At 37.7% G+C, this 22,085-nt stretch overlaps 1 protein-coding gene across 4 annotated transcripts in view; it reads left to right on the forward strand.

Moving 5' to 3' along the window:
- Positions 1-19,259, forward strand: part of Esf1 (ESF1 nucleolar pre-rRNA processing protein homolog) — an 81,721-nt gene extending 62,462 nt beyond the window's left edge. For all 4 annotated transcript variants that reach the window (XM_046433173.2, XM_058575657.1, XM_046433172.1 and 1 more), the window contains 3 exons: positions 14,787-14,863; positions 16,702-16,848; positions 18,438-19,259. In XM_046433173.2, coding sequence (XP_046289129.1) covers positions 14,787-14,863; positions 16,702-16,848; positions 18,438-18,731 — 518 coding nt within the window. In that variant the 3' untranslated portion in view covers positions 18,732-19,259. The remainder of the gene's footprint in view (positions 1-14,786; positions 14,864-16,701; positions 16,849-18,437) is intronic.
- Positions 19,260-22,085: the final 2,826 nt, after the last annotated feature.

Below are 22,085 nucleotides of genomic sequence, written 5' to 3' on the forward strand. Positions count from 1 at the left end.
TTAAATGTTAATCTTCTTCTCCTGTTCTTCGTCCCTACTCTGTTCTTAGTTACTTTCCTTATATCAAAGAAGACATTTGGCATTTGTTTTTTAGGGATTGGCTAGCTTCACTTAGCATAATCTGCTCTAATGCCATCCATTTCCCTGTAAATTCTATGATTTTGTCATTTTTTAATGCAGAGTAATACTCCATTGTGTATAAATGCCACATTTTTTTTATCCATTCGTCTATTGAAGGGCATCTAGGTTGGTTCCACAGTCTTGCTATTGTGAACTGTGCTGCTATGAACATCGATGTAGCAGTGTCCCTGTAGCATGCTCTTTTTAGGTCTTTAGGGAATAGACCAAGAAGGGGAATAGCTGGGTCAAATGGTGGCTCCATTCCCAGCTTTCCAAGAAATCTCCATACTGCTTTCCAAATTGGCTGCACCAATCTGCAGTCCCACCAGCAATGTACAAGTGTACCCTTTTCCCCACATCCTCGCCAGCACTTGTTGTTGTTTGACTTCCTAATGGCTGCCAATCTTACTGGAGTGAGATGGTATCTTAGGGTGGTTTTGATTTGCATTTCTCTGACAGCTAGAGATGTTGAGCATTTTTTCATGTACTTGTTGATTGACTGTATGTCCTCCTCTGAGAAGTGTCTGTTCAGGTCCTTGGCCCATTTGTTGATTGGGTTGTTTGTTCTCTTATTGTCTAATTTTTTGAGTTCTTTGTATACTCTGGATATTAGGGCTCTATCTGAAGTGTGAGGAGTAAAGATTGTTCCCAGGATGTAGGCTCCCTATTTACCTCTCTTATTGTTTCTTTTGCTGAGAAAAAACTTTTTAGTTTGAGTAAGTCCCATTTGTTGATTCTAGTTATTAACTTTTGTGCTATGGGTGTCCTATTGAGGAATTTGGAGCCCGACCCCACCGACTGTAGATCGTAGCCAACTTTTTCTTCTATCAGACGGCGCGTCTCTGATTTGATATCAAGCTCCTTGATCCATTTTGAATTCACTTTTGTGCATGGCGAGAGAAAGGGATTCAGTTTCATTTTGTTGCGTATGGATTTCCAGTTTTCCCAGCACCATTTGTTGAAGATGCTATCCTTCCTCCATTGCATGCTTTTAGCCCCTTTATCAAATATAAGATAGTTGTAGTTTTGTGGATTGGTTTCTGTGTCCTCTATTCTGTACCATTGGTCCACCCGCCTGTTTTGGTACCAGTACCATGCTGTTTTTGTTACTATTGCTCTGTAGTATAGTTTGAAGTCTGGTATCGCTATACCGCCTGATTCACACTTCTTGCTTAGCATTGTTTTTGCTATTCTGGGTCTTTTATTTTTCCATATGAATTTCATGATTGCTTTCTCTATTTCTACAAGAAATGCCATTGGGATTTTGATTGGCATTGCATTAAACCTATAGAGAACTTTTGGTAATATCGCCATTTTGATGATGTTAGTTCTGCCTATCCATGAACAGGGTATATTTTTCCATCTTCTAAGATCTTCTTCTATTTCTCTCTTTAGGGTTCTGTAGTTTTCATTGTATAAGTCTTTCACCTCTTTTGTTAGGTTGATTCCCAAGTATTTTATTTTTTTTGAAGATATTTTGAATGGAGTGGTTGTCCTCATTTCCATTTCAGAGGATTTGTCGCTGATATACAGGAATGCCTTTGATTTATGCGTGTTGATTTTAAATCCTGCCACTTTGCTGAATTCATTTATTAGCTCTAATAGTTTCTTTGTAGAGCCTTTTGGGTCTGCTAGATATAGAATCATATCATCTGCAAATAGTGATAATTTAATTTCTTCTTTTCCTATTTTTATGCCTTTAATTTCTTTCGTCTGTCTAATTGCTCTGGCCAGTGTTTCGAGAACTATGTTGAAGAGAAGTGGAGAGAGAGGGCATCCCTGTCTTGTTCCAGATTTTAGAGGGAATGCCTTCAGTTTTTCTCCATTCAGAATGATGCTAGCCTGAGGCTTAGCATAGATTGCTTTTACAATATTGAGGTATGTTCCTGTTATCCCTAGTTTTTCTAGAGTTTTGAACATAAAGGGATGCTGTACTTTGTCGAATGCTTTTTCTGCATCTATCGAGATGATCATATGGTTCTTATTTTTAAGTCTATTGATGTGGTGAATAACATTTATTGATTTCCGTATATTGAACCAGCCTTGCATCCCAGGGATGAATCCTACTTGATCATGGTGTACAATTTTTTTGATATGTTTTTGTATCCGATTTGCCAGAATTTTATTGAGGATTTTTGCATCTAGGTTCATTAGAGATATTGGTCTGTAGTTTTCTTTCTTTGAAGTGTCTTTGTCTGGTTTAGGTATCAGGGTGATGTTGGCCTCATAGAATGAATTTGGAAGTTCTCCCTCCTTTTCTATTTCCTGAAGTAGCTTGAAAAGTATTGGTATTAGTTCTTCTTTAAAGGTTTTGTAAAATTCTGCTCTATACCCATCGGGACCTGGGCTTTTCTTAGTTGGTAGTCTTTTTATGGTTTCTTCTATTTCCTCAATTGATATTGGTCTGTTTAGGTTTTCTATATCCTCCTGACTCAATCTGGGCAGATCATATGACTTAAGAAATTTATCTATGCCTTCACTATCTTCTAATTTATTGGAGTATAAGGATTCAAAATAGTTTTTGATTATCTTCTGTATTTCTGAAGTGTCTGTTGTGATATTGCCTTTTTCATCCCATATGCTAGTAATTTGAGTTCTCTCTCTTCTTCTCTTCGCTAGCATCGCTAAGGGTCTGTCGATTTTGTTTATTTTTTCAAAGAACCAACTTTTAGTTTTGTCAATTTTTTCAATTGTTTCTTTTGTTTCGATTTCATTAATTTCAGCTCTGATTCATTATTTCTTGCCTTCTACTTCTTTTGCTGTTGTTTTGCTCTTCTTTTTCAAGGATTTTGAGATGAAGTATGAGATCATTTATTTGTTGGTTTTTTCTTTTTTTAAGGAATGAACTCCAAGCAATGAATTTTCCTCTTAGAACTGCTTTCAATGTGTCCCATAGATTCCGATATGTTGTGTCTGTGTTTTCATTTATCTCTAAGAATTTTTTAATTTCCTCCTTGATGTCTTCTATAACCCATTGATCATTCAGTAACCTATTGTTCATTCTCCAAGTGATGTATGCTTTTTCCTTCCTTCTTTTATCGTTGATTTTCAGTTTCATTCCATTATGATCAGATAAGATGCATGGTAATATCTCTACTCCTTTATATTGTCTAAGAGTTGCCCTGTGACATAATATATGATCTATTTTTGAGAAGGATCCATGTGCTGCTGAGAAAAAAGTGTAACTGCTTGATGTTGGGTGGTATACTCTATATATGTCAATTAGGTCTAGGTTATTAATAGTGTTATTGAGTTCTATAGTTTCCTTATTCAACTTTTGTTTGGAAGATCTGTCCAGTGGCGAGAGAGGTGTGTTGAAGTCTCCCATGATTATGGTGTGGTGGTCTATTAGACTCTTGAACTTGAGAAGAGTTTGTTTGACGAACATAGCTGCACCATTGTTTGGGGCATAAATATTTATGATTGTTATGTCTTGTTGGTGTATGGTTCCCTTAAGCAGTATGTAGTGTCCCTCTTTATCTCTTTTGATTAACTGTGGCTTGAAATCTATTTTATTTGATATGAGTATGGACACGCCTGCTTGTTTCTGAAGTCCATATGAGTGATATGATTTTTCCCAACCTTTCACCTTCAGCCTATGTATGTCTTTTCCTATCAAATGCGTCTCCTGTAGGCAGCATATTGTTGGGTCTTGTTTTGTGATCCATTCTACTAGCCTGTGTCTCTTAATTGGTGAGTTTAAGCCATTAACATTTAGGGTTATTATTGAGATATGGGTTGTTCTTCCCGCCATATTTATTTATTTCTGTTACTAAACATTGTTTGTTTTCCTCTTTGATTATTTCCCCCCCCCCTTACTGTCCTACCTCCCACTGTTGGTTTTCATTGTTATTTTCCATTTCCTCTTCCTGTAATGCTTTGGCGAGGATGTTTTGAAGAGATGGTTTTCTAGCTGCGAATTCTTTAAACTTTTGTTTATCGTGGAAGGTTTTAATTTCATTCTCCATCCTGAAGCTTAATTTCGCTGGATACACAATTCTTGGTTGGAACCCATTTTCTTTCAGTGTTTGAAATATGTTATTCCAGGATCTTCTAGCTTTCAGAGTCTGTGTTGAAAGATCAGCTGTTATCCTGATTGGCTTACCCCTAAATGTAATCTGCTTCCTTTCTCTTGTAGCTTTTAAAATTCTCTCCTTATTCTGTATGTTGGGCATCTTCATTATAATGTGTCTAGGTGTGGATCTCTTATGATTTTGCACATTCGGCGTCCTGTAGGCTTCTAGGATTTGTGATTCTGTCTCATTCTTCAAGTCTGGGAAGTTTTCTTGTATTATTTCATTGAATAGACTGCTCATTCCTTTGGTTTGGAGCTCTGTACCTTCCTGTATCCCAATGACTCTTAAGTTTGGTCTCTTAATGTTATCCCATATTTCTTGGATGTTCTGCTCATGGTTTCTTAACAGTCTTGCTGAGCTGTCTATGTTCTTTTCCAGTTGAAATACTTTGTCTTCATTGTCTGATGTTCTATCTTCTAAGTGTTCTACTCTGTTGGTAGTATTCTCCATTGAGTTTTTAAGTTGGTTTATTGCTTCCTGCATTTCTAGGATTTCTGATTGCTTGTTTTTTATAACCTCTATCTCCCTGTATAGTTGATCCTTTGCTTCCTGGATTTGTTTGCGTAATTCGTTGTCGAAGTGATCTTTCATTGTCTGATTTTGCTGTTTAATGTCTTCCTTGATACTCCAGATCATCTGAAGCATATATATCCTGAATTCTTTATCTGACATTCCATCTGCTGCAGCTGTTACCTCTTCTAAAGTTGCGTTGACCTGCATTGCTTGTGGTCCTTTCTTTCCTTGTCTTTTCATACTGCTTGCGTAACTTTCCTGCAGGTGCGGGCGGCGGCTCTGCTCTCTCCTTATTCCAATTGGGGTGTCGTGGCTACCACGCCGGCAGGTCACTGGGCCTGTTCTGGGAGCTGGTGGCGGCTCTGTTCTGCCCCTACTCCAATTGGGGTGACAAGTGTACCACGCCGGCAGGCCACCGGGCCTGATCCGCCGGTCGGTTGCAGGTTTGCCTACCCTGCAGGCGCGGGCGGCAGCTCTACTCTGCCCCTACTCCAAATGGGGTGACGTGTCTGTCGTACCAGCAGGCCACTGGGCCTGTCCCGCTGGTCGGTCGCAGATCTGCCCACCTTTCGGGCACGGGTGGAGGCTCTGCTCTGCCCCTACTCCAATTGGGGTGTCGTGACTACCCCGCCTGCAGGACGCTGGGTCTGTTCCTGGCAAGGGAGGCGACTCTGCTCTGTCACTACTCCAATTAGGGTGGTGTTTGTACCACGCCGGCAGGCTCCTGGGCCTGATCCGCCGGTCTGTTGTAGGTCTGCCTACCTTGAAGGCGCGGGCGGCGGATCTGCCCTGCCCCTCCTACCACGCCTGCGGACCCCTGGGCCTGATCTGCAGGTTGATCACTGGTCTGCTCACCCTGCGGGCACGGGTGGCGGTTCCGCTCCGCCCCCACTCCAATTGGGGTCACGTGACCACCACACCGGCAGGGCCTGATCCGGGCGTGGGAGAAGGATCTGCTCTGCCCCTACTCGAGTTGGGGTGACGTGTGTACCACACTGGCAGGCCACTGGGCCTGACCCGCCAGGCTGTCACAGGTCTGTTTACCTTGCAAGCGCGAAGGGCGGCTCTGCCCTGCCCCTCCTACCACGCCCATGTACTACTGGGTCGTGGGTCTGCCCACCTGGCGGGTGTGGGGGGCGGCTCCGCTCCGCCCCCTCTCCAATTGGGGTCACGCGGTCACCACGCTGGCGAGCCGCTGGGCCTGCTCCGGGGGCTGGCGGCGGCCCGGCTCCTTCCCTCTGGCTCGAGGACAAATTGAGGAGACTCGGGTGACTGAGCCTCACCCCCCTTACCAGGAGACCAACTGCTTATGTCACCGCTGGTATTGATGAAGATCTCTCCTCCACCGCTTTCTGCTGACATCAGATCTCTGCCATGTTGGTATCCTATGCGAATGGCAGCATTTTGTTCCCCTTGCCGGGCAACCCAAGCAACGGGTGAGTCCTGACCGGCCCTCAGCAGGACCCGGACCGAGACGCAGTTTCCGCGGGCTCCTAGCCCCGGTCCAGGGAAGTTCCGGGAGCCGGAACTCGGCCGCTCCGTGCTCGGTGTAAGCTCCTATAAGTGTAAGCTCCAAGAAGCAGCCCCCGCGGGCTCAGTTCCGGGAGCCGGAATTCGGCTTCTTAGTGCTTGGTGTATGCTCTGATAGTAGCAGGGTCCAAGAAGCAGCCTCCGCGGGCTCAGCAGCCCTGAGCAAGGGCGGTTCCGGGACGGTTCCGGGAGCCGGAACTCGGCCGCTCCGTGCTCGGTGTAAGCTCCTATAAGTGTAAGCTCCAAGAAGCAGTCCCCGCGGGCTCAGTTCCGGGAGCCGGAATTCGGCTTCTTGGTGCTTGGTGTTTGCTCTGATATTAGCAGGGTCCAAGAAGCAGCCTCCGCAGGCTCCGCAGCCCTGAGCCAGGGCGGTTCCGGGACGGTTCGGGAGCCGGAACTCGGCCGCCCCGCGTTCGGTGTTCACTCCGATAAGATCAGATTTTAAGAAGCACCCAGGCGCTGAACCCTAGCAATCTGTCTGCGAGCCACAGGCGAATTGCAGCCTGAAATTACCTGTTCTATGGCTGAATGAGCTGCGGTCAGTCAAAAACAGGTATGGTGACGTCAGTTTACCAACATGGTGGCTGCTGGCCTCCTCTGTGGTCTGACCGGTGTGGAGAACCGAGATGGACCGCTTCCTTCCCCCGTCTCGAACCCAGAATTCAGCCCTGAGTGCGGTGCTTGCGCGTCTGGCAGAAACTGCAGCACTGTAACCCTGCGTCTCTATCCCAGCGCGCGTTGCAGACTCTAGCCGCGGGGCGATTTGCTGAATAAGCAGTTTTACCCTCCGTGCGACAAACCTCTCGCGTTTGAGTCCCCGTAGCCGATCCTCGTGCGATGGAAATCCTTCCTCCAGGTTCCGGCGCACCCCACTATTGCTGGAAATTCCTAACAAGATATCCTTTAGCCGTCCTGACTTGTCATACTCCCACACAGTGAAGCAGCACACAGGGGTAATGCACTCCCCTCGCCGCCATCTTCTCCAATCAGAAATGCATTTTAAATTGAAAAGGCTATTACAGGGAGAATGACATTTGATAGCCAAGTGATATTGTAGTGATTATCAGTAGAGAGCCTGAGCCATAATGATTAGGTTTGAGTCAGATTCCTTCACTTGCTGGGCATAATGGCCTATCCCTGTAATCCCAGTGACTCAAGGCTAAGGCAGGAAGATGGCAAGGTTGAGGCTAGCCTCAGCAATTTAGTAAGACCCTCAGCAAGATCCTAGACCAAAAAAAATAAATAAATAAATAAAAATTCTTTCACTCACTAAACCTGAAACAAATCACTTAACCTCTCTATGCCTCAGTTTCCTCATCCACAAAATAAGGATTATAATAATAAATAATAAAATCTCATAGAGTTGTTGTGAAAATTAACATATATATGTATATATATGTGTGTGTATTATATATATATATATATATATATATATATATAGAGAGAGAGAGAGAGAGAGAGAGAGAGAGTGTGTGTGTGTGTGTAAATAGAACAGTACTACTGCCTGGCACATAGTAAACACAATATAAGTGTTGTTACCACTTATAGAGATTGTTGGTTTCTCTACAATGGAAGGCAGAGCACAGTTTATTCAAAGAAGACCATGTTCAGCAGTTTAGATAGGACCATACCATTCAAGAGTAACAGAACATGGCTTTGTAGATAATGAACCTTCCCTTCCAACTCTTCAGACTGGAAGAGATTGATCTTTCATACTCCAGCACCCTGACTCCAACTCCCTTTGAACCCTACTACTAACACAGACATACAAGTGAAAAGAAAAAAAAAAAAAAATCACAATATCAGCATGATCACCAAGGAATCCAAGACATTTATGTATAGTAAGAATAAAATGAAAATAATAGCAAGCACCTATGTAGCACCAGGTGCCAGACATTAACTACATTTTTCCAATTCACTGCCATTAAGTCCTTACTAAACCCTTAAAAGGTAACTGCCATTATTAAAATCTCATTTTATAGAAAAGGGACAGGCACAAAACTGCCATAGCTAGAATGTGGCAGTTTCAGAATTGAAATGAAGCCAACTTCTCCAAAGCCAGGTGTCCTTAATTGCTGCACTTTTTTTTATTACCTTTTATTCAGAATGAGAGCATCTTGTGGGCTAAAAGTTTGAGTCAGAAGTGCAAGTCATCATTGATAATTCCAGTAAAAATATTTGCAGTAAATTATTTATATCTGTTTCATTCCTGAATTGCTAATTCTTAATTAATGTAATTTACTTAAATAATTTGGTTTCAATGCTGCAGGATTTCTAAAAGTTCTTGGAAGTATGTTCCTTTTTTTTTTTTCCCCCTCTTCCCTGCATTGGGGATTGAACCCAGGGCTCCACACATGCTAGACAAATGCTCTACCATTGAATTACTAAATCTACAAATATATTTTTATAGTTTTATTCTGTGGACCAAAGAAACCTCAAGTAGGCAGTTGAAATAAATGTTTGGAATTGAGAGGAATTAGAGCTAGAAATAAAAATTTAAAAATTAACAACATAGAGATGTTTTAAGTAACCAGACTGGATGAAAGAATGTTAAGAGTTGCATAAGTAAACTATAGATCTGAGGACTAAGTCCCAAGGTCGTACAATATTTACAGGTCAAGAACATGCAGAAGAACCCGTAAAGGAACCCCAAGAATATGGTGAAGGAGGAGGAAAGAGAGGGAAGTGACCCAAAGGCCAGGTGAAAATAATGTGTCAAGAAATAGTGGTTGGGGTCTGGGATTGTGGCTCAGTGGCAGAGCACTTGCCTCGAACGTATGAAGCACTGGGTTCAATCCTCAGCACCACATAAAAATAAATAAATAAAATAAAGGTATTGTGTCCATCTACAACTGAAAAATTATTAAAAAAAAAAAAAGAAAGAAAAGAAAAGCAATAATGGTTGTTTTTTAAGTTGAAAGATCCATGAGTTTTGTGTGCCAATGTGAATAATTTAATAGGGAGGGGAAGAGAAAAGGGGATTAATTACTAGAATGGGGTCTGAAGTGGCAAGAAGAGATAAAATCCATTTACAGGCAGGGGACTGACTTATATTAGAACAATACAGTTCATTCATGCAAGTAATAATAATCAAAACACAATGATTACTCTGTACCAGGCTCTGTTCTAAGCACTCTACTTATTTTAATAATGTAATGCTCCTAATAGTCTTGTGTGGTTGATAACAGTTACCATCTTTGTTTTGGATGACTATGTTGAACTACGGAGAAGTTGAACAGTGATACTAAGTTTCTTACGCTGGCATTCTAGCTCTAAAACACATGGTCCTGCACAATAGAGTTTTCCTGTGGCAACCTCTGAAAGTTCACTTTTTATTGCTTCTTTTTTTTTTTAGCAAAAATAGGAAATAAGGTTATGAGTGAGATCAGGGTAGGTGTGAGTTTTGGATATGAACTTCCTTTCTCTCTGATCTTACTGTCTATCCCCATCACCCTATCTCCACAGAGCCTCACAAACCTTCCTGCTACATCTTTGTCATTCTCTTTTCATGAATACTCTACTCTTCAAGTGTTGTCATGTCTTACCTCCTCTTTTTATCCAGGTCATTATTTGTATGTCACCTTTTTGAAGAGGACTCCCTTAATCACCCTAACTAAACCAGCTTCCCTATTCAGTCTCCAAACTTTTTCTCCTTTACCCACATCCTCCCTACTAGAAAGTAAACTTGATGAGACAGGTTTGACTGTCTTGTTTACTGCTTATAGCACCAGCACCTAAAGTAGTGCTTGTAACATAATAGGTATCAGTTAATATTTGTGAGATAGAAAAAATAATTTTCTTTTGTTCATTGACAGTTTCCTTTTATCTCTTAATTACCTGTTTTCTGTTTTTAAGTGTTAATATGTTTTTTATTGGTTCTTCTAACATAACAATAGGATTCATAATTACAAAAGCATGGAATATAATTTGTTCTAATTCAGTCCCCAGTACTTCCCTTTTCCTCTCCTCTCCCCATTTCCTTCCCTCCTTTCTGCTATTTACTTACAGTTTTATTTTTTTATCCCCCCCCCCCATTTTGGATTAGCTTCCACATATCAGAAAATATTCACTCTTTGACATTCTAATTCTGGCTCATTTTACTTAGTATCATAATCTCCAGTTCCATCCCACTTATCAGCAAATGCCATAAAGCCATTTTTTCTTTTTTCAGCCTTTAAGGATTAATATTCTCAACATGATATCTTTATGTTGGAAAAAAAAGTGGTGTCATAGTATTAGCAACCATTTATTTTTTTATTCTAATTTGTTATGTATTTCATATTAAACATATAGAGCACAATTTTTCATATCTCTGGATGTACTCAAAGTAGAGTCACACCATTCGTGTCTTCATATGTATACTTAATAGCTGCCATCTGACTTGAGTGAAATCTTAGGGTCATGATGTCCATCTCATTCCACCATCTTTTCTACCCCCATGCCCCCTTCCCTTCATCCCCTTTGCCCTATCTAAAGTTTTTCCCCTCCTCCCATGCTTCCCGCCCCCATCCCCATTATGGATTAGCATCCTCATATTAGAGAGAACATTCAGCATTTGGTTTTTTTTTTTTTTTTGGAATTGACTTACTTCACTTAGCATAATATTCTCCAACTCCATCCATTTACCTGTAAATGCCATGATTTTTTTTTCTCTTTTAATGCTGAGTAACATTCCATTGTATATATATACTATAGTTTCTTTATCCATTCATCTACTGTAGGGCATCTAGGTTGGTTCTGCAATTTTGCTACTGTGAATTATGCTGCTAGAAACATTGATGTGGCTATATCCTTGTAGAATGCTGTTTTTAAGTCCTTTGGGTATAAATGGAGGAGTGGAATAGCTGGGTCAAATGGTGGTTCCATTCCCAGTTTTCCAAGGAATCTCCATATTGGCTGCACCAGTTTGCAGTCCAACCAGCAATGTATGAGTGTGCCTTTTTCCCCACATCCTCACGAACACTTATTATTGTTTTTATTCTTAATAGTTGCCATCTGACTTGAGTGAAATCTTAAGAGTAGCTTTGATTTGCATTTCTCTAATTGCTAGAGATGTTGAACATTTTTTCATATATTTGTTGATTGACTGTATATCTTCTTCAGCAAAGTGTCTGTTCAGTTTCTTGACCCATTTATTGATTGGGTTATTTGTTTTTTTGCTGTTAAGATTTTTGAGGGTTTTGTATGTCCTGGAGATTAGTGCTCTATTTGATGTGCTTGCGGTAAAAATATGTTCCCATTCTGTAGGCTCTCTGTTCACTTCATTGTTTCTTTTGCTGAGAAGCTTTTTAGTTTGAATTTGTCCCATTTATTGATTCTTGATTTTATTTTTTGTGCTATAGGAGTCTTATTAAAGAAGTTGGGGCCTAATCTAACATGACGCAGATTTGAGCCTACTTTTTCTTCTATTAGGCACAGGGTCTCTGGTTTAATTCCTAGGTCCTTGACCCACTTTGAGTTGAGTTTTGTGCATGGTGAGAGATAGGGGTTTAATTTCATTTTTTGCATATGGATTTCCAGTTTTCCTGGCATCATTTGTTGAAGAGGCTATCTTTTCTCCTATATATGTTTTTGGTGCCTTTGTCTAATATGAGATAACTGTAATTATGTGGGTTAGTCTCTGAGTCCTGTATTCTGTACCATTGGTCTACAGGTATATTTTGGTTCCAATACCATGATCTCTTTGTTTCCATTGCTCTGTAGTGTAGTTTAAGGTCTGGGCAACCATTTATTTTTAATATGAAAATGTATAAACAGAAAATTTGAAAGTTAACAGTAAAGATCATTTGCTCACAATTTTTTTTTTCCGTGCTTTATGGGTTTTATTTATTTATTTATTTATTTTTAAGGATTTTTTTTTATTATTAGTTGTCCAAAACATTTTGCCTTTTGTTTTACCTATATATTTTTATCGTGTTTCATAAAGCTATATAACAAAAAGATATTAAACACTAATAGCATCTAATGTTTGAATTTTCAGTTACACTGGTGACTTGTAGCTTTTTTTTCAAACTCATATTCAGTCAGGGTTCACACAATATTTTTATTTTTATCTCTTTAATTGATTATAGTTTTAAAGAACCGTGTGCTTTTTTCCTTTATAACATTTGCTTTTTCAAAAGCCCAGGCTAGTGATCATTTGGAAGGTCTCACATTCTAGTTTTTCTAATAGTTTCTTGTCCCTCTGTCCTCTGTATTTGTAGTAAGCTAGAAGTTAGACTAGTTATTTGGTTAGATTTATATTGAATATTTTTGGCAGGAGTATATCCTAGGCAATGCTTTAATTCATATCACATAATAATCTTTAATTCATATCACATCAGTGAGCAATGAATGTCAGATGTTCCAAAGACCACTTGATGAAGTGGCACAGTACCCAACAGGGATCTTAGGCTCTGCTAGGCAAACTCAAAGGACTCAAATGTGTCACACTTGGCACCCACAGGGATTCAGGCCAGAAGGCACATCAGGGCAGCATTGCATGTTTCTCTCTAGTGCAAGTCTTCACAGCAGTCAATTCAGTAGAATAGCTCAGACATAGAGAAAGGAGACAGAATATTCAATAGTCATCTCTATAATGTCCCAAATAGAAACTGATTTCTTTTCAACAGCTCCTACACATGACTTCTAGATCTTTGCATATCAGACTTTATACCAGTTATAAGAGTTACTATGGGCTGGGTTTGTGGCTCAGTGGTAGATCGCTTGCCTAGCATGTGTGAGGCACTGGGTTCGATTCTCAGCACCACATATAAACAAATAAATGAATAAAGGCCCATCAATAACTAATAAAAAATTTTTTTAAAAGAGTCATTGTATCCACGAAAGCCAAGAGCATTGAGATACCTAAATCAGGAGCCACTTTTACCACACATAGTTTTGCCCAGTAATACAGCCAGAAAATTAGCTGAAGATCATATTTGTCTCTAGAGAAAGCAAAAGGGTTTTGTTAAACTTAACAGATAGAGACCCGTCAAATTGTTATCATAAAGTTAAGTTCTTTTCATTTTGCAAGTGACTTTCTATGTGTGGTATTAAAGAGTTTATATATTCAAATTGCTTGGTTTCCCCTTGTCCTTCCCCACACTTCTTGATTTCTTCAGTGTTTTTATGCGAATATTTCTTCTGTTTATGACCAAGTAGCTGTTCCCTGTTCTATAGGGTTTTTTGGGTAGGTGTGTGTGTTTAATGTCTAACTTCTAAATACACCTGCATTTTATTTTCCTGTATATCATGAGGTAAGACTATAACCTAATTAATTTTTTCCAAAATTAAACAAATTGCCCAGCACCTGTTATTGAATAATCTCTTCTTTTTTCATTGAAAAGTACAAAGAATATTGTTCTGTTGTCTTCCTTACATAGAATAGGAATGTTTTGGTTATTTTACTTCTTTTTTGTTTGTTTATTTGTTGATTATGGAGGAGGAGGATTGAACCCAGGGCCTTGCTCTTGCTAGGCAGAACTCTTTCACTAAGCATGTTCAGCCAGAGAAAGGAAAAGTTGTGCTCCATTTGTATACAGTGTATCAAAATGCATTCTACTGTCATGTATAACTAATTAGAACATATTTTTTTAAAAAATTTAATCTTGTTTAAACTAAAAGAAAATAAAAAAAATTAGTACATTATAGATATACATATAGGTGAAATTCACTGTGCTGTATTCATATATATATATATATATATATATATACATAGGATATTTTGGTCAGTTTCATTCCACCATTCTTCTCCTTTCCTATCCTTCTACTCTCCCCATCATCCCCCTATACTCCACTGATCTTCCTTCTGTTTTTGTGGGATTCCTTCCTGCCCCTTATTTATTCTCCTTATTTTGGTCTAGCTTCCATATGTAAGAGAAACCGTTGGACCTTTGACTTTCTAGGTCTAGCTTATTTCACTCAGCATAATGTTCTCCAGTTTCCTCCACTTAACAGAAAATGCCATAATTTCATTCTTCTTTATGGCTAAGTAAAACTCCATGTGTGTATATATCACATATCTCTATCTCTTCATCTGTTGACAGGCACCTGGTTTGGTTCCATAGCTTGGCTTTTGTTAATTGAACTACTCTAATCATTGATGTGACTGCATCCCTATAGTATGCTGATTTTGAATGTTTTGGATAAACCCCAAGGAGTGGGATAACTGAGTCATGTGGGGTTTTTTTTGTTGTTTGTTTGTTTGTTTGAGGAATCACCATACTGCTTTTAAGAATGGTTGTACTAATTTGAGTCCCATCAACAATGGATAAGTGTACGTTTTTCCCCCCTCATTGCCAACATTTATTTGTGTTCTTGATAATTGTCATTCTGACTGGAATGAGGTGAAATCTCAGGTAGTTTGAATTTGCATTTCCCTGATTGCTAGAGATGTTGAACATTTTTTCATATATTTGTTGATTATATGTATTTCTTCTTTTGAGAAGGTGACACATTGATTTTTAAAATTACTCCTAGATATTTTGCATTTTTATTCATAGCATAAACAGATTATTGTTGTTAGTTCTATAATTTTTAATCGTCTTACATTGGTTTTCGTGCCAGGTATAAAGAAAAAATCAGTGAAATCTGCAAAAGATGGTACATCTCTGGAGGAAGAAACTGAAACAGAAAGACAAAAGGTAAAATGTGGTCATTGTTACATGCTTAGTAGATATTTGAAATGTGCAATTTAATTGAAGTTGTTCATGTGAATTTTTATTGTTCCTAATTTTAAAAATAAATGATTTTAGTGATGAAATTTATACATAAATTTTATGTAATTATATTTTAGCAGTATCCCAGCAGCTTGGGAGGCTGAGTCAGGAGGATCACAAGTTCAAAGCCAGCTGCAGCGCTTTAGCAAGACCTATCTCAAAATAAAAATTAAGGGGCTAGAATTGTGGCTCAGTGGTAGAGTACTTGCCTAGAATGTAGGAGGCACTGGGTTCAATTCTTATTCAATTCTCAGCACTGCATATAAATAAATAAAGTTCCATTGACAACTAAAAGGAAGAAAATTAAAAATGAAATAAAAATTGAAAAGGGTTGAGGATGTGGCTCAGTGGTTAAGCACCCCTGGGTTTAATCCCTGATACCAAATAAATAAATAAATAAAATCTTTGCCAAATGTATTTCAACTAGTATAATGCCTAAAGCCCAGAGTATATCCCTTTATGATTAAGAGAAAATCTTCTCATTATTAAAAATTTGTACTATAACTAGGAAAATTTTACTATTGAAACCTAAAAATATTACTGTTAGCTTTAATTTAATCTGAATCCACCCTGTAACACAGACTTTGCTATTATGGCTTGTGGAATGCTAATTTCTGTTTATATAAGTCTTCATCAAAACTGCAGTGGATCTTATGCTTCAGTGACTCCAAAGGTCCATAGTTTATGTATTCTTTGCTGAGGAAGGAATTGGAACCAACATGCCCCTGTAACTGGTGTTCACATCATTGTCTACAAGTGAGTCACAGGTTGCCAAAATGCTGCATCTAAATGCATTTTTCTATTTTCTGTTCATTGCATATAAGTAATACTCATAAGATTATTTAAAGAGAAACAAAGCGGGCTGGGTTATAGCTTAGTAGTAGGTAGCTACATGCCTAGCATGTGTGAGGCACTGGGTTCAATTCTCAGTACCTCATAAATAAGATTAAGGTCCATCAACAAGTAAAATAAATAAATAAGTAAAAATTTTAAAAACTAAAAAGAAATGAAAATCTTTGTGGAAAATGGCTCTGAAAAGAATTCACCGGTAAATGCCAGTTCCAGAAATGAAGGAAGTCAAAGCAATCCAAAGTGGAAATATAGGAAGATTTGCAAAGGTCAGGGAGCATACTCTATTTTCTCTAGTATATGAAGTTGTTTACTTGATTTTTGGTGGGTGGAGGCACTGAGTATTGAACCCACAGGTTCTTTATCACTGAGCCACATCCTCAGCTGAAGCTAGCCTCAAATTGGCAATCCTCCTGCCTCAAGGATTACAGGTGTGTTCCTCCATGCCTGACTTGTTTGATTCTTTTCATTTTTTAAAAAACTTAATACCATGTTTGATAAATGTGTGTGTGTGTGTGTGTGTGTGTGTGTGTGTTTGGTGAAAACAGACATACTAGATTTCAGAAGCAAATGTTAAGATTGTACCCTCAAAAACAGTGTCAGTGTTGAAAAAGTAAAGGCAACAGAAGCAAAAGAAATTCTCCTGTTGTTAAAGTGCACATCTGGAAACTACAGTTTGCATCACAAAATAGATTTAGTGTCTTTTGGTAGATTTAGTGTTATTGCTTAAAAAGAGCAAGCTATCATGTCTCTCCCCACCCTGTGGCTGATGGTTCATATCATTGTCTGTGAGTAAGCCGGCATCTTGATGAGGTTTTCTATTCTATATTCATAGTATATAAATAATAGTCTTAAAATAACAGTGATAAAAGAAACCCACTTTTTTACATTTGAACTTTTTCTTCTCTCCACAGGCTGAAATGGCTTTGCTCATGATGGATGAGGAGGAGGACAGCAAGAAACACTTTAATTATAACAAGATTGTGGAGCACCAGAATCTGAGCAAAAAGAAGAAAAAGCAACTTATGAAAAAGAAGGAATTAGTAGAAGATGACTTTGAGGTAACCAAGAATACAAGTTATTAGCTTCTTAAAGGTAGAATTGAGTCTAAAGTCAACTGTGGAGGTAGAAATTAAGTTACCCTTAATAATGTCTTGAGAAGGGCTCATGATGGAGCCAAAGCTACAAGCTAACATAGGTCATCCCCAGTGTAGATCAAATCACTCTTTCTTTGGTTAATAAGCAGTAGGTGAAATAGTTGACTTAGTTTTGGTAGCCATGTTGTATCTAAAAAATATGTAGCTTTTATTGTTAAACCCACACTCAGGGATGCTCATGCTGGGAAAGGCTTGCTTCATTAAGCCCAGCAGAGGAATAACAGATTCATGTCACACTGGGTTACACTCTGGCTGTGTATAGTGCCAGCACAGTAGCCCATGCTTTTTTAATTATTGTTCTCTTATTTCCATCACTCCTTCTTTTTCCTCTTTGCTGAGTACATAATCCTAATGGCCACAGAGTCCTTATGCATGACTTTGAGCCCTCTACAGAAAATTTACAAACAGCCAATAAGATTAACTATTTAAAGATTTCCAACAATTAACATAGAAGAAAAGAACCAGAAGATAGAGAAATTTTAAAGAATGAGGGTAGTATATAGATAACTTCTGAAAAGATTTCCAACAATTAACATAGAAGAAAAGACCCAGAAGATAGAGAAATTTTAAAGAATGAGGGTAGTATATAGATAACTTCTGATTAACATGAAAAAGGACTTGGGAGGCCTCTTGAGGCTCCAATTTGTATGAGTCAGTTTTACATTTGTTTCACTGAAGTTGTTGGTGAATTGATTTTCTAATGAAAAAAAAAAACAATGATTTGTAGTCAAATCTCCTATAATAAGAGCTACCTTTACACATTAATAATCATGCATAAAAATATTTTTCATGAGATTTTCTTTGTTGTTTTTGGTATCACATCTGACCTTACTATGATCCATCTCCAAGTAGATTCATGTTTCTCTTTCTGGTCACCCTTATTCCTGGCAATACTCAAAATCCTGGCTGAAGTGAAGAATACACTCTTAAATGTGGAACTGTAATGTTTTTATAGAAAGGTGGAAGATAAATTTGAGGCCTGTATCTTACTAGATCTTTGTCTTGGGGTGAATTCCTTCTCATCAAGGTTGTTAAATCTTGATTCATGAGTCATCTTCAGTAGCTACTTTATCTTGACACCAAGTTAAAAATTTCTTCAAAGGTACTCAGAGTGTAATAATTTTGTACAAAACTCAGCAGGAGACATCCTGATTGGCTAATTGATGCTGGACAGAAATCTATTTCATGCTGTAAACAAGGGGTATCATTCCTATAGTCAAAGTAGTCATTGTAGTTTAAAGCCAGTGTATGGACCACTATAGTTCCCTTTTAAGTAGATTGTCCTTATGCAATAAGAATGACAAGCCCTTCACCTTATGGTCCAAAGGTAGGCCTTAAAACTTCACTGAAATTCTTATAATAAATCAGTGCAAAATGCTCAGATGTGTATTTTATATGACCAACAACACGCTACCTTTCTAAATTTGGCCTCATGTCTGGGCCTTTTGTTTACTAATTTTTATTTTACTTATTTATTTCTTTTGAATTTGCAGGTAAATGTTAGTGATGCACGGTTTCAGGCAATGTATACTTCCCACTTGTTCAATTTGGATCCTTCAGACCCTAACTTCAAGAAAACAAAAGCTATGGAAAAAATTCTTGAGGAGAAAGCCCGGCAAAGAGAACAAAAAGAAGAACTCACTCAGGCTTTAATAAAGAGAAAAGAGAGTGAATTTGAAAAGACATCACAAAAGAAGTCTATTGATCCTGCCTTATCAATGCTGGTTAAATCTGTAAAAAACAAAACAGAACAGTTTCAAGCAAGAAAAAAACAAAAAGTCAAATGATGATCTTGTTTCTTTTTTGATGGAGATGTGTACAGAAACAGAATGAATACTGAGAAACTGCTTTTCAAGAATATGAAAACTTTTTCTGACCATACTAAAATTTTTCTCTGTACATAATTATTGTACCTAATTGTGGATGGCAGATTTGTACCAGTATTCCCACAGATTAATCTTAATTAAATTACCTGAATTATAGGATTTATAACAATTTTATATTTTATGAAGTTTAGTTCCTACTAATAGAAAGTTACTCTAAGTTAGTTAGTTTCTTTTTAAAAGACTTTACAATTCTGTGTAAAAACAAAGTGGTATTTACTCTTAAGTCCATGTCACAGGTTAGTGACAATTTGAAAATAAGGATATGTAATAATACATTTATTTCTGTGAAAGCAAGAGGCAAATTTAGATAGCTACTCAAGTTATTTATTTTCTAGCTATAAAGGATGGAAGCCAAGAGCTTTGTTGTTTGTCATGCTTAGTAGTTTGTTTATGGAATTAATTTATAAATAAAAGCACAAAATATTTTTATTATTTTGCATAGAACTGATTTGTTTCACTTTATGTACCTCAAGTAAATTGCTCTCTGGAAAAAAATATCTGAAAATGTAGCTTTAACTCTTTTTAAGAGGACAACTCCATGAAAAGGCAGTTCCAAGTTTTCATTGCTCATAATTGCTTTTGAAATATTCGTGAGGTCTACAGTGGTTTTTCTATTTGTAGCAGCAAAAAATTCTTCTGTCCTTCAGATTTTTGGAATGCTTTATAAGGGTGGATATGCTGCTATAGAGTTTAAGGAAAACTTAATTCTTTTTAAAATTAAAATAAAACATACCTTCAAGGCCTTAATAATCTTAGATCTCATCTGGGCTAAGTTTTATAAATTATTAACTGACCACTTGAACAGGAAAATTAGATGTGCTATATATAAGTAAGTGGAAATAAAACCAAAATAGTCACTTGGAGCAAATTATAAATATGGTACCTTCTAAACGGCAGTAGGTGTTTGGCCAGGCATATGGTTAATAGTAAACTTAACATTTTGGGTATAAAAATTCAAACTTAATAATATAGCATATGTTTTAAAGAGTGAGAGGATAAAAAGTCAGAGCAATTTCAAAATAATGAGAGAATTTAAATGGTTTCTGAAAGGGAAGAGAAAAGAGGACATTTAATTGTTCATTCTGACAGGGAGGAAAATGCAGAGCATCTGAACAGAATTGTGTTTTTTTATAAAACATCGTTAGGTTATTCAGCCAAATAAAACATTCCTTTGATACATACTTGAATTCCCAGTCTTTTCTCATCACTGAGTAGTCATGAATCTTAATATGTTTGAGTATAGTCTATAAACAGTTCAATAATTCTTTTTATTTCATTCTTTTTAAGGAAGAAGTTTTGTTCCCTTAAATTGTTAATCATAGGGTAGGGATTATTACTCAGTTTGATTTTAAGGTTCCTGTTAAACTGAGCCTTTTGGTGGTTTGGCTTGTTTTGGATTTTTACTTTTGAACATTTTGTTTTTAAATCACTATATTTAATTATAAAATCTCATTTTGCTAGTCAGGCACAGAATTATAATAGATAAGTTGAACATGTACACAGGCCTGACTCATTTTCTCAAAGAGTTGATATATTTTATGTAGGAAAAAAAATGAGAACAGTTTTATCAGATACCAAATTCTGCTAAATAAACTACACCAAAAATTCTCAAATTATTGAGTTCTCAAATTATTGCTGGTGATAAAACTCAGGATTAAACATTGCCACTGTAACAATTCAGTGAATAAGTGAGGGTAGTTTTGGTGACTCTGAAGGTCACATTTTGGATTTTTTATTGTTGGAACCATGAAGAGTAGCTACTATCAACAGTAACATCTAAAAAGGATCTTAATTGGTGACTCTACTGGTGAAGCTGTAGTTTCTCAGAATTTCATAGAAAATCTTGGATCAGCTTTATGTAGGGTATAGTTGCTACTTATTCTTAGAGGGAAATACATTAGAAAGACCTAGCAGAAAAGTGAAGATTATACTCATTCCAGATTCATTACAGAGTAGGACAATATTAGATTGTGTTCATTAGAATTGCTTGGTGTGTCTTAAAAATCTCAGGGGCCCAGTCTGTACCCCAGACCCAATAATCCTGGTAGGTTCTAGGCATTGATATTTTTTAATGCTTCCCAGGTAATTCTATTGTGCAGCCAAGGTTGAGAACCACTTCTTTGGAAGGAAGGAGACCCAAGGAATTTGCTTTGGGGTTCACCAGATCAGAGACTTAAATGAACTTAATATTAACTGTGCCTATTAGCACTTGTTGTTTAACAAACACCTCAAAGTGCAGTCGCTTGACAAGGCAAACATATTAAGAATCTATAGTTGGGCTGAGGCTGTAGCTCAGTGGTAGAGCGCCTGTGTTGCACGTGTGAGGTCCTGGATTCAATCCTCAGCACCACATAAAAATAAATAAATAAAGATACTGTGTCCATCTACAACTAAAAAAAAGTATTTAAAAATAAAGAATCTGGGTTGACTGAGGATTGAGGGTCAGCTCAGCTGAGACTTAACTAGATTCCACTCAACTGAGATGCCTCCATGTTGGCTAAAGGATCTCTCTCTCTCCCATTACCTATAATAGGCTTCTTCGCATGGTGATAGAGTGTTCTCAACTACATCAAAAGTCCCAATACACGAACGTTTTTACATAACGCAGTGTCATATTTGCTGTTGTTCTTGTTGGCCAAAGCAAATCACAGGGCCAAACCCCAAATCAACAAGTGACAACGTTATAAAGCAAAGGGATATACATACAATAAGCCATAAGCAAATTAAAGGTCACAATTAAAACCATCTACAAATGATTTTCGTTTCCTTTTCTGTGGAAAGGGAACTTAACCATCTGTCAGGCAATATTAAACAAGGTTGTTTCCAGTTTGGGGCAACTACAAAGCTGCTATTCATGTACAGTCTTGTATGTGAAACAGGTTTGCACTTTTCTTGGGGAAATACTAAGGGTAGAATTCTGGGTCATATGGTTGGTTTATATTTAACTTTAGAATAAACTACACACTTTGCATGAATGTAAATTGGTCTGTAGTCTTGTAATGTTTTTTGTCTAGTTTTGATATCAGGATAAGTACAACTTCATAAAATGGAGTGAGAAGAGGAATGAATACTTGAATTTTCTGGAAAAGAATGTGCAGAATTGTGTTATTTCTAACTTACATGTTGGGAGAATTGCCAATGAAACCATGAAGTTTTCTTAATAGGAAACTTTTAAATACAAGTCCAGTTTCTTCAATACATGCAGGACTATTCAGATTATCTATTCAGTAAATTTTCATAGCTTGTAAGGAGGCA

This window comes from Marmota monax, unplaced genomic scaffold (assembly GCF_021218885.2).
Source record: "Marmota monax isolate L192 unplaced genomic scaffold, Marmota_monax_Labrador192_F-V1.1 WCK01_AAM20220418_F8-fsc00014, whole genome shotgun sequence".
In the NCBI taxonomy this organism is placed as follows: domain Eukaryota; kingdom Metazoa; phylum Chordata; class Mammalia; order Rodentia; family Sciuridae; genus Marmota; species Marmota monax.